The sequence below is a fragment of the Thamnophis sirtalis genome, unplaced genomic scaffold, assembly GCF_051295495.1.
Source record: "Thamnophis sirtalis isolate CommonGarterSnake01/CBP01778 unplaced genomic scaffold, rThaSir2_p1.2 scaffold_10, whole genome shotgun sequence".
Lineage (NCBI taxonomy): Eukaryota > Metazoa > Chordata > Lepidosauria > Squamata > Natricidae > Thamnophis > Thamnophis sirtalis.
Genome location: NW_028261390.1, coordinates 26374947 through 26390690, shown reverse-complemented (window position 1 = coordinate 26390690; position 15744 = coordinate 26374947). Strand labels below are relative to the sequence as shown.

General features: G+C 33.9%; 1 protein-coding gene across 1 annotated transcript in view; it reads right to left on the bottom strand.

Annotated features, from left to right (window-relative positions):
• Positions 1-15744, bottom strand: part of LRBA (LPS responsive beige-like anchor protein) — a 380505-nt gene that overhangs the window by 202251 nt on the left and 162510 nt on the right. Inside the window, exon 38 of the mRNA XM_087724319.1 lies at positions 3341-3465. Coding sequence (XP_087580445.1) covers positions 3341-3465 — 125 coding nt within the window. The remainder of the gene's footprint in view (positions 1-3340; positions 3466-15744) is intronic.

Genomic DNA, 15744 nt, shown 5'->3' with positions numbered 1-15744 from the left:
ATTCAGGTAGACTATACATTTAAATTAATCTAGCCTTTGCCTTGGCTTACTTTTTTATAGTGTCGCCATGCTATTCAAAGGCCAAATATACCTGTCATCCTGAAGTTAATGTATGCTTATATACTAGCTCAAATACAAATTACAAAGACTGTAGATTTTCATTTCAGTTTCCTTTCTATTTCTTATTTAGTTTTGCTACCTATAGACTATTTTCATTAGTAAGCATTAGACTGAATTAAGACTATATACATTGCTTCAGTGCCAAAAGCAAAAAAACCTGGTTCAAGCATGTGGAGGGTATAAGCAGAATATCTGTCCATAATTCAGCTGTGCCTTTTGCCAGTTATGGAATTGTAGTAGGCAGCCACACAATCCTAAGAAAAGGTGCATTTGATTTAAGGAATAGGAGGCAGCTGTTTCATTGGAATCTCTGCACGCTCCAAAGCACCTTTTTCTCTTTGAATGTGAAGCAATCCACAGCCTTAATTTGTATTATAGAAGGAAGAGAGCTCTTGAACAGCACAGTAATGGGAACAGCTGAAAAAACATATTCGTGCACAATCACCTGGCATCTGTTCAGCTGTGGATACAGCACACAGAAATTGTTTTGTGAATCAATTTTAAGGCACTTTTACTTTGAGCAAGTATGTGATGCTTTAGTATGTGAGTATATGTATGTGCTGAATGCAAGGACAGAGAGGTTTTACTTTTTAAAGGGTTAGAATGTTTTACCAGTTAATCAGTTAAGGTATTTTCACAAACCTAACCTATCTAAAATCTATACAATAATTGTTATTTATTCCATCAAGTATTGTCTGCCGTACCATGTAAGGATGCATAATTATATAAATATATTGATGAAAATAGCTGGGAATTGTAACCAGGTCTACATCTCGGCCAAAATAAGGCGGGGGAGGGGGGAGTTTAAAAGCACAATGACTATATATGTATACTTTTTTCTCTCTTTTTTAAAAAAGGAGGAAGATATGTTAAAATTAAATATGTATATTGAAAAGGAATTATAAACATCAACATAAAATGGAGCTCGTTCAAAAGCTGAAATATACCAAGTAAATGAGATGAAGAGTGTGACGTAGAGAGGAGAGGTAAGGGAAGAAGAGAGGGATAGGAGAGAGAGCAGGGAGTGGGGAAGAGGATGAGAGAAAGGAGTGGAAAGGGGAGAGAGGAGAAGGAGAGAGGAGAGGGAAGTAGAGAAGTGTGACAGAGGGAAGAAAGGAGGTAGGGAGGTGGAAGAGAGAGGGAGAAAAAAGTGATGGATAAAGTACAAATATGGTGTATGGAGAGCAGAAGAGCCAATAACTGTTTTTGGGAGTTGATGGCAAGACGAAATGATGTAAACATTTAATAATACAATACAATGTTGGCTGGGTAATAGCATACATATGGTTATATGTTTTGAAAATGAAAAAATAAAAAACTTTATTAAAAAAAGTATTGTCTGCCATATCAAATCAAACCATCTTAGAAATTATGCCTTTTCTGCATTAATGTCTTTTGTGGCATAAGCGCATATAATCTAGAAACAATAGACCCATGCTTCAATTGTATACACATTAATTCAATAAATCAGGTTTATTTCAGTGGTTTGCTATATTCTACTGGCAAGTACAGGATTGAAGTAGAATTAGAATTAAAAAAATATTTGAATTAAGAGTATTCTTTATCATCAAACTCAAAAAACTGTATTAACAGTGAGTATGGTATTTCAGAAGAAACGACAGTATTGTAGCACAAAAGCCTTTCCAAATAACATTCAATGAAATCACCTATATAATTAGCTCTGTAAATGTATTTTCATTTTTGTATTTTTGTATTTGCTTGACTTTTTCACAATAATTTCAGTGAAAAATGCATACCATACAGCCTATTAAAGTTCTGTATTATTACAACCATCACTCTGCATGCATGCATGCATGCATGCATGCCCACACACACATACTCATACATAGACACACACATACACACACCCACACATATCACAAGTAGTACTGCTAGAGTATTCACCATGTGTGATTATACAATTAGTAATTAAATATTAGATTTAAAATTAAGCACAAATATGGTTTAAAACACCGTAATATCTTTCATGTAGTTAAATATGTTTTACACTATTGCATCATGATTTAAAACTTAATAAAATATATTTAAACATTAAAATATAATCATTAAGTTCTTATTATTATATTCTGATAAATACACAAAAATGAACTAATGTTCTATTTCATTCAGGGGTTAAATTCAGCAGGTTCTAACAGGTTCTGGAGAACCAATAGTGGAAATTTTGAGTAGGTTTGGAGAACCAGTAAATACCATATCTGGCTGGCTCCAGAGTGGGGAGGCAATGGAGATTTTGCAGTATTCTTCCCCAGCCACGCCCACCAAGACATGCCCACAGAACTGGTAGTAAAAAAAAATGAATTTCACCACTGACTTCATTACTGTACTTCTGAAAAACAATGCAAGTGATAATATCAAACTATACTAAATATAACTGTTAAGGACAATTTACACTCTTGAAATCTCTCTGTGTATAGTACAACAATGTATCAATCCCAAAGCAGAAAGGGCCTAATTAATTCTACCTGATTTTTCACTTCCTTTAGCAAAATATGAGGTGATCAACGCCATTATAGGTTAAGATTGTACTTATAGTTCTTCTCTATTTGATCATTATTTAAAATACTGTCATGTTTTTGGCATTATAGCTCTAACATATTGGAGACATTTTCTTTCAGAAATGACTCTGGTTAAGATGCTTAACCAGAGGTTAAGATGCTTGGCCCATGTTGTCTATCAGTCTGTCTACCTGCTTGTCATCTATCTTATCTAGATATATATTTATCTTCCTACAATTTACTTATATTTTGAGAAAAGCTTTCATTCTGGCTTGTTTAATGCACGAAAATTAAAATAGAGCTCCTGTGAATATCATTTGACTCATGCACAATTTTCATTTTAACCTCAAGTTAATTAAAATAATCAGTGGGGATTTCTCACAGGAAAATATATCTTGTTTATATTGCTACAACTTCATACATATAACAATTTGTCACAAAGCTTATTAAAACCTAAGGAAATAAGAGAATCTTAAACCTTTGTCTCAAATTTCTGGTATTCTAAACCCTCTACCCAAAGGATTTTTCCAAGGCAGATGCTGCTAAAAGATAATGACTAATTAGGTCTTGAAATGCTCAGGTCTGAAACGCAAGGAAGAGAACTCCAAATGTGACTGTTCCTGCTCTCTTAGAGCAATCAAGTTCTCTATCTTCATTGCCATATAGACCTGAGACTATTGACAGTGAGTAGATTTTACACTGACCGTGGTCTATGGCAGCTTTTAAGGTCGCTTCAGGATGTGTCGATCCAAGGGGGTTACGCACAAATCGTCGCCGGCGCCGCAAGTCATCTTCCCAGTAGTCAAGGCGCCAGAACTCACGAGGACGACTACAATGAAATAGAGAAGCCACATATGTTAGCAATTACCAAACAGCATGGTAGCACTGGATTTCTGCATAAAGCTTTCCTTGTTTGCTCTTTTCCTTTTCATTTTTTAAAAACAGCACCCTAAACCCTTTATACAATCTTTGTTAGATATGTCCTTGAAAATAACAGTATCACCTTCCAGTCTGAGAAACTCCTTTTCCTTTCTTTCTTAGAAGGTGAAATGAGCACTAAATACATCATTTTGAAATGAATTGCTGACAGTGTGATCAGTTTCCCCACACTCTAGTGGCATGTGCTCCGATTTCAGCCTCATTTCAGCCTCAGCAGGGCACCTTTCTCAGTGACTGCATTTATAAACCAGAATAGGGAAAAGCTATTATAAATATGGTATAGCATTACCTATATTAATCAAAGTCTGTCCCCCTTCATTTTTCTTCCTAATTTGTGCCTTTTTGTACAAGGTCACTAAATCTTATCATGAATTCTTGGTTGGGAAAGTGTTAACTTTAATGAATACTTCTGTTACATGATTATGTATGTGATAATAAAATATTACTCTATTTAGATCTGCAGGAATTTAATTAAAATAATCTCTTAAAATATTCATTACTTTTAGCCCCTGAGGCATAGGATGTAAAAAAAATCCTTTTTTGTTTCCTTTTCCTGTTTTTAAATAAACTATTCCAGTAGAGTGAAATAACAATTTATTCTCAAGCAAATCAGATTTGGTTTCTGTTTTTAGGTAGCTGGATTTTTGCATTTAATTAAGAACTTCATGTTATGGTGAGAATACTGAAAGAATACATCTCAAAATTTACGTTTATAAAAAGGTTCTACCACATTTGTTCTTTTCCACATTGTATTATTCAAATATGCATAGATCTTTTTAATATGGACATATATAAATGCCAGGTTCTATGTGGTTACATATCATGAGCAAGTGTGCTATAAAGCTGTACATTATATATTAAAAATGGCAATAGCAGCGAATTCAAGTATGTATTCATACCTAGAGATACAAATAAATATGTAAAATAAAAGCCTGCAGAATAACACTGAGATATACTGCCAACATCTGCATTCCCCAATTACAAACTATATTATTTATAAAGAAATATCTATTGTCAGACGGTAAGCAAAAATTACTTTCTATATTATCATTTCTTTTTATGAGGTAATAATCATTGTATATATGTCAGCTTTGAAAAATAAATAGCTCGGCTTAATTTACTGATTACAAATGAATACAGACTCACAGTACCAGTAATTTTCTTATTTAATCTCCAGAAATAGTAAAAGTTTATTTTTTGAGAGTACATTAAAATCTATAAACTTCTCCTCTTGTAAGTGTAATTGTTAAAAATTCATGCTAAATAATACATCATATGAAACCTAATAATATACATGCAACAAAATTTTATTTTTTTATTTAAAAAACCCTCCCTTGTTATTTCCTTTTTCCTGACTGTAATTCTTATTATTCTGTAAACTATTTGCATTTCTAGTAAATGGAACACATACATTTTTACTATCTATCTATATTTATTTCAGAAATTTAAAAAGAAATCTTCAAGACTAGTTTGTAACTAATTTTGTAGGATTTATCAAGGGCAGGAATATGCATTAAAAACTAAAATTGTTCAAACTGTGATAAATAACTTAAAATTCACCACATCAAGTATGAAAAAAAGGCAGATTACTACCGCCTGTGTGCATTTATTTGATAGTCATGAAATCTGAACAGATACTTCATCATTCTGCCTTTCTTTACTTATCTGTTAAAATTATTATCAAGTATCAACTTAGGAGTTTCAAATCACAAATCGTTCCTCATCTTCTGAAGAATTGTATAATGGAGTCTATTAATCAGAATTGTTATTTCCTTAAAGAGGAGGTCCACTAAGAGACTCACTCCCAGAATAACAACCCCACAGTTATCCTCCATAAACATACTGTATATGCAAACAGCAGATCCTGGGTTGAACAAATAAACCTATGTAGTTACTTGTCATTACACTTTCATTTGTTCCATTCCTATGTTTACAAAATTCTAGCATTTTCATACTAGTTGGGAATTATCAGCTTGGCAAAGCACCACATTACCAGTTTCTTGTGGAATTGGTTGTTCTTAAAAGCAGAAAAGAAAAGACTGTGGCTATAATTTTACAAAAAAAGAAGAAGTATTTATAAGCAAATAATGGTAATAATAATGCAATTTTCCTTTACACAAAAAATATGAATAGAACATCATTTATTTTGAGGCATAAAAATCCTCAAGAAGCAATCTAAGATTTTAGAAATTTAATGAGGAATAACCAGTGACCAAAACAAAGCTAATATTTCATGGAATGACATTGCTAAAATGAATTAGTGCTGCAATCCCTATTGCAAGATTAGTTTAAAAAGTAAACTAAAATTTATATATGTGAAATGTAATTCTGCAGAACAGAAAGTTCAGACCAGTAGCCTTAATAAACCACATGCTGTAATGAAAACAGAAGACCAGTCTGGAGTTCATTTCACAAGATGCCTGTTCAAAGAAAAACATCTCTTGTTTCCTGGGCTGGAGGTTAAACACATCATGCAGGTAAAATGTTTGCTTATGCCTGGTCATGAATGTGAGTTTTATACCATCAAGGAAAGTGCCTGATTGACACGTCTAGAAGTTGAAACTATCAATTATCCTCATAACAAATACACTTGTGATGAGCATGTAATGATGTTATCAATGTGTTATCCTTAGTTTGTTTAAAGACAATAAAATTAGTGTCATTAACAAGCATAAATGTTAGAGTAATAGACCTTATTGCTACGTGGGGTTATGGGCCAGTGATGGTCCACTAGAATTGTACTGCACAGAGAGCCAGGAAACGGCAGATAAATTATTCTCATGAATATGATGTCCTCAGATACTTTTCTTCAATTCTATTCTGTGACACCAGGAACAATAATTTCAGGTTATGCACCCTTTCCAGTTATATGACTGCAATTTGCAGTGTTTTCAGCATTGGTAAAAAGAAGGGCAGGCACTCAGAACTGAGTACCTAAAACAGCAAGCTGTTGAAGCAAAACTGGGAGGATGAAACTGTGCCCTTGAATACAGGGGTAAGGGCATTTAGAGAAGAGGAATTACTGAAAACAAATCATTAAAAAACTCAAAGCTAACAGTTGAGGAACTACCATATGACATTTCACAACTGGTGCTCATTTACAACCACTGCAGCATTCCAAAGTCATCATTTGTGTTTTTCACAACTGGCTTCTGACAAGCAGAGTTAATGGAGAATGCAAAACTAAAATCACAAGTTGCAGTCACATGATGTCTCATTTAACAACTGAATGAGAAATGACACCATAACTTCACCATGGACATATGATTTTCTACTTCAGGGGTGTCAAACTCACATCGTCTTGGGGGAGTCACATGACTTATCGGGACTTTCTTCCCCTTCAATAAACTGGGCATGGACATGGTCAGCACATGATGCATCTGGCCTGAGGCCGGGAGTTTGACAGCCCTGTTCTTCTTAATGATCACAGCACTTAACGATGGAGTTGCCAGTTCCTGTATTAAACTCATAAATATTATTTTAAAATGTCAATTTACTAATTTTTCTGCTAAAAATTATTAGATGTACAGTCTATTTTATTTCAGTTGATGTTAATGTCTGTAAAAGACCAACTAAATCTTACTTAAATAAATGACTATCCACTACATATTTAACAATAAAAGATTATTGTCCCGATTTTAAATAGAAAAATGAGTTCAAGTTCAAGGAATGCTTTACATCCAGTATAAAACTAGCTGAAATAATTTCTAGATATCAGGAACCTGAAATGCACAGATAGGGATGAACAATATTAACCAAACTTTCTCTCATTTTATTAAGGTGTCCATAAACAAAATGCTAGTTTCCTATCTTTATGTCATCTGACTGAAACTAGAATGTACAGAAAGCCCTCAACTTTCCATTTTTCACTTTTAGAACCATTTCAACATCCCCATGGTTACATGATCAAAAGCTTGGCAACTGGTTCATATTTATCACATTTGCAGTGTCTCGGGCTCATGTGATCATCTTTTGAGACTTTCTGACAAGCAAAATCAATGGGAAAGCCAGATGCACTTAACAACCATGTGACTAACTTAACAACTGCAGTGATTCACTTAACAACTGTGCAAGAAAGGTGGTTAAAGTTAACAAATATTTTGCTTACCAACAAAAATTTTGGGCTCAATTGTGATCGTAAGTCGAGGACTACTTGTATTGCTTTTAATATGATGTAAACTAAATATATATAAATCATATACCATCAGTCATGGAAAATTTGGCAAACTTTTTATACATACACACATGTACATCTACACGTATGTATATACACAGACACAAACATATATAAGTAGTGTGTGTGTGTGTGTGTGTGTGTGTGTGTGTGTGTGTGTGTTGCAATATTTTGGGGAGGGCTTATTTTCGGGGGAGGGCTTATTTTAGTGCATGCGCTCAAAAGCCCGATTGGACTTATTATCTGGGGAGGTCTTATTTTCAGGGAAACGGGGTATTACTATTACTACTACTACTATTACAGCATTTATGGTTCACATGAAAAAGAGACCCTTATATCCAGCCAGCTTTAAGTACCAGAAAAAGGCAAAGAAATCTGCATCTGAAACTATGGATGCATCTTATCATTAATTGAAATTTAAAGATCATCCCAATAACAGACATATTAAGTTAACATTTTGATGGTATTATGTTAATGAATTAATTAAAAGCTGTCTGAAACACTTTGCTTTGATCAATTTCCAAATGACCACAGGCTTGTGGGAACTCAAATTGCCTTTGGAAAGCTGTTCGTTGTTTTTGAAAATTAGAATAGAAAAGCATTCCTTCTCCACCTCAGCCTACCTTAATTCCACAGTTCATGTAAGATTTTGATAATTTGAAGGAGGTGGTCCTGAAAGTACCTTGCTGCGAAGCTTTGTAACTCTTTACAGGTTTATAGCCTAGTTCTCTGTATATAAATTATACTTTAAATTTATTTATTTATTTAATTAATTAATTTGTATGCCGCCCACTCTCAAAGAGACTCTGTCTTTGACTCTGTCTTTGAGAGACTGAGTCTCTAAAGTCTAAAAATGCACTCAGAAATGTATTGGAAAGCAATGAAAGGTCCAAATCAGAGATGTAATATGCCCATGGCATCTAATGCCAGTTAGCAGATTGGCTGTTGCACTTTGTGTTGTTTTTATTAATATGTTGACAATAAAATTACGATAATAAAAATTAATACAAACTAAACATGGAAGAAAATGAAAAAAAATAGAAAGTGCAAGAAAAAAGAAAAAAAAGTAAAGAAAGAATAAGGACAAAGAAAATAAATATACAAAAAAATGATTTCCAACCTTCAGCAACACAAATATAAACAAATTTAATAACTCTTCATCATCAGATATCTCTTTATCCCTTATCCCGTTGCTTATCTATAAGCAAATCCATAAAACATTAATTTTCAGCCATGGTGGCAGCAAATAGTCCACAAAAGTTTGTTAGAATTTTGTACAAAAGAGCAAATTTAATCTGATCAAATAAACCAATTTTATATTAATTCCTTTTATTTCTAACAGGCATAATCTTCCATTCAATCAAATGGTGTTATAGGATTTGATTTCTCTTCTTCTTTATCATATTGAACAGATTTTTTCACAATGCTTTAACCAACTTCTTTTGTAGATTTAATAAGAAAACATTTTCCAGGTCATTCTTTTGGTTTATTATTTGCATTCCTTTTTTAATTTTTAAAACTTCAGCTTGTTACTTTTGCGTAGCCATCAAAATGACTTTTTCCAAATCATTCTCTTGGCCTGTCACTTGTGGTTCTTTCAGTAATTTCTCTGTCTTGTCAGATTAAATTTGTTCTACATCTGTCATTCTTTCATTAAGATCCTTTAAACATAGTCTAGCCACATACATAGACATCATTACTGACAATATTGCATGTAGCATTTCTGATTTTATTCTTTAAAGATTTTCTTTAATATTTGATCTTATATCTGATCTTATAATGTATAACTTTCTGATTTCAATTTTTTAAAGTTCTTAACTTATAGTTAATTTTTCTTTTCTTCAGAAGTGAAGATAAATGTACCTGATGAAGACTTTTCAAACTTATCTCTAATAGCTTTAAGATGGCTAACAGGCAATTTCCAAAAATGATTAGAAAATTAGGCTTGCAAGCTCACTTGTCCTTTAAATGGCTGAATTATGGTTATGAACAAGATGACTGATCCCTTCATTTCTGGCACTCAAATCCATGGAAAATGACTATTCTACTGCCTCTTCATTAGCAGAAACCATCAAGAGAACATATGGGCAATTTTCTAACCTCTCCTTATCAGAAGAGGTTCTAAGTAACTGATCTACTCAGTGGTTTCTTGGTCTTTGCTGTGGTTGTTGGCTCTGTGTCTTCAGTTCACTATACCTTCCCTGGAAGTTCCCTACTGCAGTTTCCATGTGATCTTTAAAGTCACACAGAGCACATTGTAAAAGCCAAATCTAACAGAGTAGTGAATTACTGTTAGCTAGTCATGTTTTTGGAGTAATCATGGGATTAGCTTTTAAACTTCAAGTGGAAGGAAATGCAACGGTGTTTGGAGATTTCAAAGCTCTTCCAAAACATATAATTGCTAGTGTACATGATCACAGAGTTTTGATTTGGAAACAGAGGTGTAATTTAGATTTTCAGCTATACTAGTCAAACAGCACCAGAGATGGGTTTCTACCAGTTCGGACCGGTTTGGCCAAGTAGGTAGTAACTTGGCCTGCCACACCCCCAAACAGGTTCTCTCGGCAGGGCAGAAGCATGAGCAGAAGCATTTTTTTTAGTACTGCGCATGCACGCATAGCATGCACCAAGCGCGCACACAGCACATCCCTGAGAGAACCGGCAGTAGCAACAGACAGAACCCACCCCTGAACAGGACACAGTCCCTTTTCTCAATTCAGTCCTTTGGATCATGTTGTTTAGAAAATTGCAGTCAAGTTATACATGGACTCTAGATCATGCTGTATTATTCCTGAGCAGTACAAATGTTCTATGCCTAAAAGGAATGTTGTATTTTATTACAAATGAAATTAAGTGACCAGCCTTTTTTTCCAGCATACAACAGTCAATTTTACCAAGTGACATTTAGAGGATATAGGATATGATGGACAAAATGTAATTTAGAACTTTATTTCAGTAACAAAATAGTCTGTTTGGCAAATCAGCTCAATGTATGCAAATTTATGTAAAATTATGCAAATTGATGTGTTTGTTTCCAATTTCCCATTCTAGCCATAGCCTTTGGAATGACCACATTGTCCCATATCAGAATGCTAGACACAACCTACCCTTCTTAGATGCTCTTCATTACTGATGTTATTATTCTACCCTATTAAGAATAGAAGTAAATTAGATAGCAGTTCACATCTTACAAACTGCCTACGGTTTCATTTTGCCCAAAGTGAGAAGTAGACATTTTTGTGTAAACATCTATGTTAAAATAAAAATTACATTCACCTGAAACTAATTTTCTACTCTATAGAAGTACAGGAATAGTTTAATTTGTGCATGCTACATCTCTACAAAACTCACAGGACATATTACCTTCATTAGTTCTGTATTCCATCCAATTTGTGCCATTAAAATGGTTTATGTGATGAACTCCCCACTATTTTCCCATCAGAAGAAATTATGTCGGACAAGCTGCATTCTGTTTCCACTTTCTAAGGCTACATTTAGACAGGAGAATTCCCCAGGCTGGATGCTGCATCAATGTGTGTATTAGCTCCCAAAACTGCCATCCCAGCATGGCTATTGCTTAGAATTCTGGCTAATAAAGTCCACACATTTTTTAAGTATTCAGATTGGGAGAGACTGCTAGTAACAGCAAGAAGAAACACAATTCTTGTGGTTCTCACATACTATGAGTAAATTTTGGCTTAGACAGAACATGGTAACTTGTTCACTGGGACAAAATAATCAGATATATTAAAGATTTTAAAAGAAGTCAGGAATATGACTAAAGTAGTCCAGGCTCATAGAAAAATATTAAGTCACAAGTATTTTTCTCAACTATGCTTCAGTGCTGCAGATTAAAGCTACTGCAAGAAAAAAAGCAAACAAAGAAACAAGAAGAAAGAAGAGAAAAAGAAATGCAAACTAACATCTCTATTCCACTCCAGACTTAACTAAGATGGGCAAGATAAATAATAAGAGCTGTGACTGTTTAAAGAGCTGTTAAGCTCTGAACAGTTTCACTGAAATCTCATTAAATGTAAGAGGAAAATCCCCATAGTCCACTGAAAACTGACCCTGCCTGATATCAGTAGTAGTATATTTGCAAAGACAATAGTAGGTTTGAAAGGGAGGGAAAGTGCTGCCAATATGGGATGCATTTAGTTTTTATATGCTTTACCTATGTTTACATTAACTAAAGAAAACTTGGTAACTAAAATGATACACAGTACATAATAATCCATATCATACTATGAAATATGTAAAATGGAGGTGTTAACTTCTTTAACTGAAGTGATCACATAGCTTCCAGAACATGTCTTCAAATTACTGGTGCAGCTTTTGACATTAAAATATGCCATACTGCAAGATACCTTTTTTCTACACCCTGCTGTTTTGTTAATTAAAATTCTTAAGATAAATACTGATCTTTTTAAAGGTTTATTTTATATCTTTTTATGTTCTTGTTCTAGTCTTTGAAGTAGCTCTTCAAAGCTACAATATCAAGTGGAATGCAGCATTAAGGATTTTACGACACTTTGGTAGTTGAACATTTATTGTTTTGTTGAAAAATTGGAATCAGAAGCATGAAAACTTACTCCATTTAGCTTTTTTCTTTCCTACTTTTTTCTAATTTATTTTAACTTTTGATACTAGCACATCATAAATTTGAAATATGCCACTTTTAATCTTACTGCAGTGACACAATAATGCATTTTACATTTACATATGATCAAGAAAAGAATTAACATTCTTTATCATTTTCCAACAGAGACAGTTAATACTCTGAGGCCACATTAATAGAATCTTCCTGCCATTGTAGAAAGTTTGATAGCACTCTTATTTCAATGTCTGATTTTTTTCTTCCTTTTTGACAAAGATAAATGATTGCCATCAATCAAGATCCAATCGACTACACAGAGAGTCAAGGAAATGCATCACTCTGCTGGTTTTCCTGCTATTTGTGCATTTTTTGCTATATTATTTTTTATAGAATGATCAGAAAAGCAGCCATAAGATAGATCATTTACATCCACTGTAAAATTAACTTTCATGAATAATGAGTTTTAAACCTCAAATAATGTATACGTTATATGGAGGTATTGCAGGACTTGATTTCTGGCTGGAGATTATGTAAATGATACTATATGACCTTTATCATTACAAACAGGACATGCAAAGTACATATTATTTCATACATCATTCTTAACAAGTCTTTTCCTAAAGGAGAAACAGTCATTTATAATGTTCACAGTGAGGTGTTAAGATTACATGACTATGATGTGAAGTACAATGATGGTTTATATTTCTCTCTTTAACGTAACATAAGCCTTCCAAAACATACAAAGACCAACTGCATGCAGATATTTAAAGCAATATTGCAAAGCTTATTAGTAAACATTTCTATCGAAAAGGAAATATTTTGGACTGAGCATCATGTTATAGCTAACTTCAAAAGTTACATTTTATAAATGAAATGGGTTCATTTAGCCATGTATAGTCCTGGCCCATCTCTGTGAGATACCCTAAATTACAGCAGTTACTTTCCTATCTTCTATTTGCAAGGATAATCACAGAGGCAGCACTGGTTACACTATCTATGCGTTTGAAAGCTAACTTAGCAATGCCATAAGGCAATACGTTTCCAGTGCTATTTAAAATCTATATAAAGCATCAAGATTTTTCATGCTCATTACAGTCCAATCAATATGCTGATAATGCTACTTTTTAGTAACAATTAATCATGAAAGGATGAGTACCTTCAGGATTATCAAAATAGTGAAATAATATAATTTCTGAGGCAATAAAATGAGGTTGAATCCTTAAAAACCTATGGAAAGTGATTCCTGGTTATAGGAATTTGATAGTCTACATTATCAGTGATTAATAGGATTGTGTGCTGTGTCCCAACTGGAACAAGAACATGTTAAGTTACTCACAACTGAATCTTCTGTGATAGATGCTTGCATTTTGCTAAGCTCCTCATAAGAAGTACATATCATTAATTTTTTTACATATCATTAATTTTTTAGCTGTCTGTTTGATTCTCTTTTCTGTATAAAAGTTTGATAATTGTTTTTTCTTACTTTTCCCTTTTTGAATAATTTATTTTATATTTTATTTACTATTGTTGCATTCTAATATTTGTCATAAATTGTTACAAGGTGTAATTGCAAAGGAAATATAATATATTGAAATAAATCCATATTAAGATGGAGCACCTAGTAAGGTTCAAACCTAAGCAAGGAATAAGACAATAATATATAATCACTGCTTGCTTATTTAATGAATTTCTATCTAATGCATAAGGTGTGCATCCCTTATACTTTTGTTTGGTAGGCAATATCATATTGTTGGCTGAAAATCTGAATGATATAAAGCAAACATCAGAAACCATGTAAGACCAAGGTAGCTGTTTAACAGTAAAATTGACTAAATGATTGCAAGTATATGCAAAGGGCAAAAACACAGAGCAAGTAGATAAATGTATATACCTTTACAAAACATGGGAAAATAGATGGAGAAAGTTTTTTTTAAGTTCAAAGCCCTACAATGTATGGAGCCAGGTTACGTGCAGAACCAGCTTCACACCATTACATCAGCATGTTCTGTCAGGGAAGGAGGATATGTTCCAGACCCCATCTGTTAAAGAGGTTTCACTAGTGGGGTACAGGAAGAGAACCTCCTCCGCCATTGCCCCTGCCTAGAAGCAAACAAAGTAATAACCAGAAGCCAATATGGGTTTGTCAAAAACAGATCATGCCAGAATAATCTTATTGCATTCTTTGACAAAGTGACAAAATTAGTGGACCAGAGGAATGCTGTCGATATAATTTACTTGGACTTCAGTAAGACATTTGATAAAGTAGACATAACCTACTATTTGATAAAATAGAAAAATGTGGGATAGACAACATCATCCCAGATAGATTTGTAATTGGCTGACCAATTGCACTCAACGTGTAGTCGTCAATGGAACTGAATCTACATCAAGGGTGTCAAACTTGTGGCCCGCAGGCCAGATGCATCATGTACTGTCCCCGCCTAGCTTAGCAAAGGGGAGGAAAGTCCTGATACGTCACGTGATGCTGCCGTGACGATGCGAGTTTGACACCTCTGATCTACATGGAGGGAAGTATGTAGTGGGGTACCCCAAGGCTCTGTTTTAGGCTCAGTACTCTTCAATATCTTCATCAATGATTTGGACGAGGGGATAGATGGGGAACTCATCAAATTTGTAGACGACACCAAGCTAGAGGAATATCCGACACTCCAGGAGATAGGCTTAAGATGCAGAAAGAGTTTGATAGACTTGAACATTGGGAGGTCTCTAACAACATGAAATTCATGGAGGTGGTGCATGTGTGCTCACATTTGCGAACTGGTAGCAAAGGTATGTTGATTTCACCCCCAATTTCAGTTTGGCCTTCTATATCTAAGATATTTTGCCTTAATATTTATCTAGTTTGGTATGGCCCTACAGTTACGATGGCATCAGTGGAAAAGCATGCCTGCTCAAGTTTTTTTTTAAATAAGTGTTTCCCAAGAAGATTTGAAGTTTTTTTTCCAAAATTAGATGAGAGTTCACTAAAGTTATGATTTTAGCCAATGGATAAGGATATTTACCCAGAGAAAGGATTCAGGTTAAGTGACTCCTGCTTTCCATCAAAGTACTGCATTTGGAACACATCATGTAACCTGGAAGATGTTTCTTAAAAACTTCGTTTTAATTCTTTCTAAGATTTATGCTGTTATATAGTCCTAATTAGTCTCCCTAGATGTTCTCAGTCTTTAACTGCAAACAATCTAACAGCAGTCGGAATAAACAGTACTCCTCTGGAAAAATAATAAGCTTAAATAGTTGATGCAGAATTCTTTGCATTATGGGCTACATAATCCAGGTGGCATTTTTGCTAACTGAAGCTTGAAAAAGTATCCCTAAATATCTAAATATCATATTACCCAGCTCAATGGACTGCCCACTTAAGTCCCAGCTTGTCT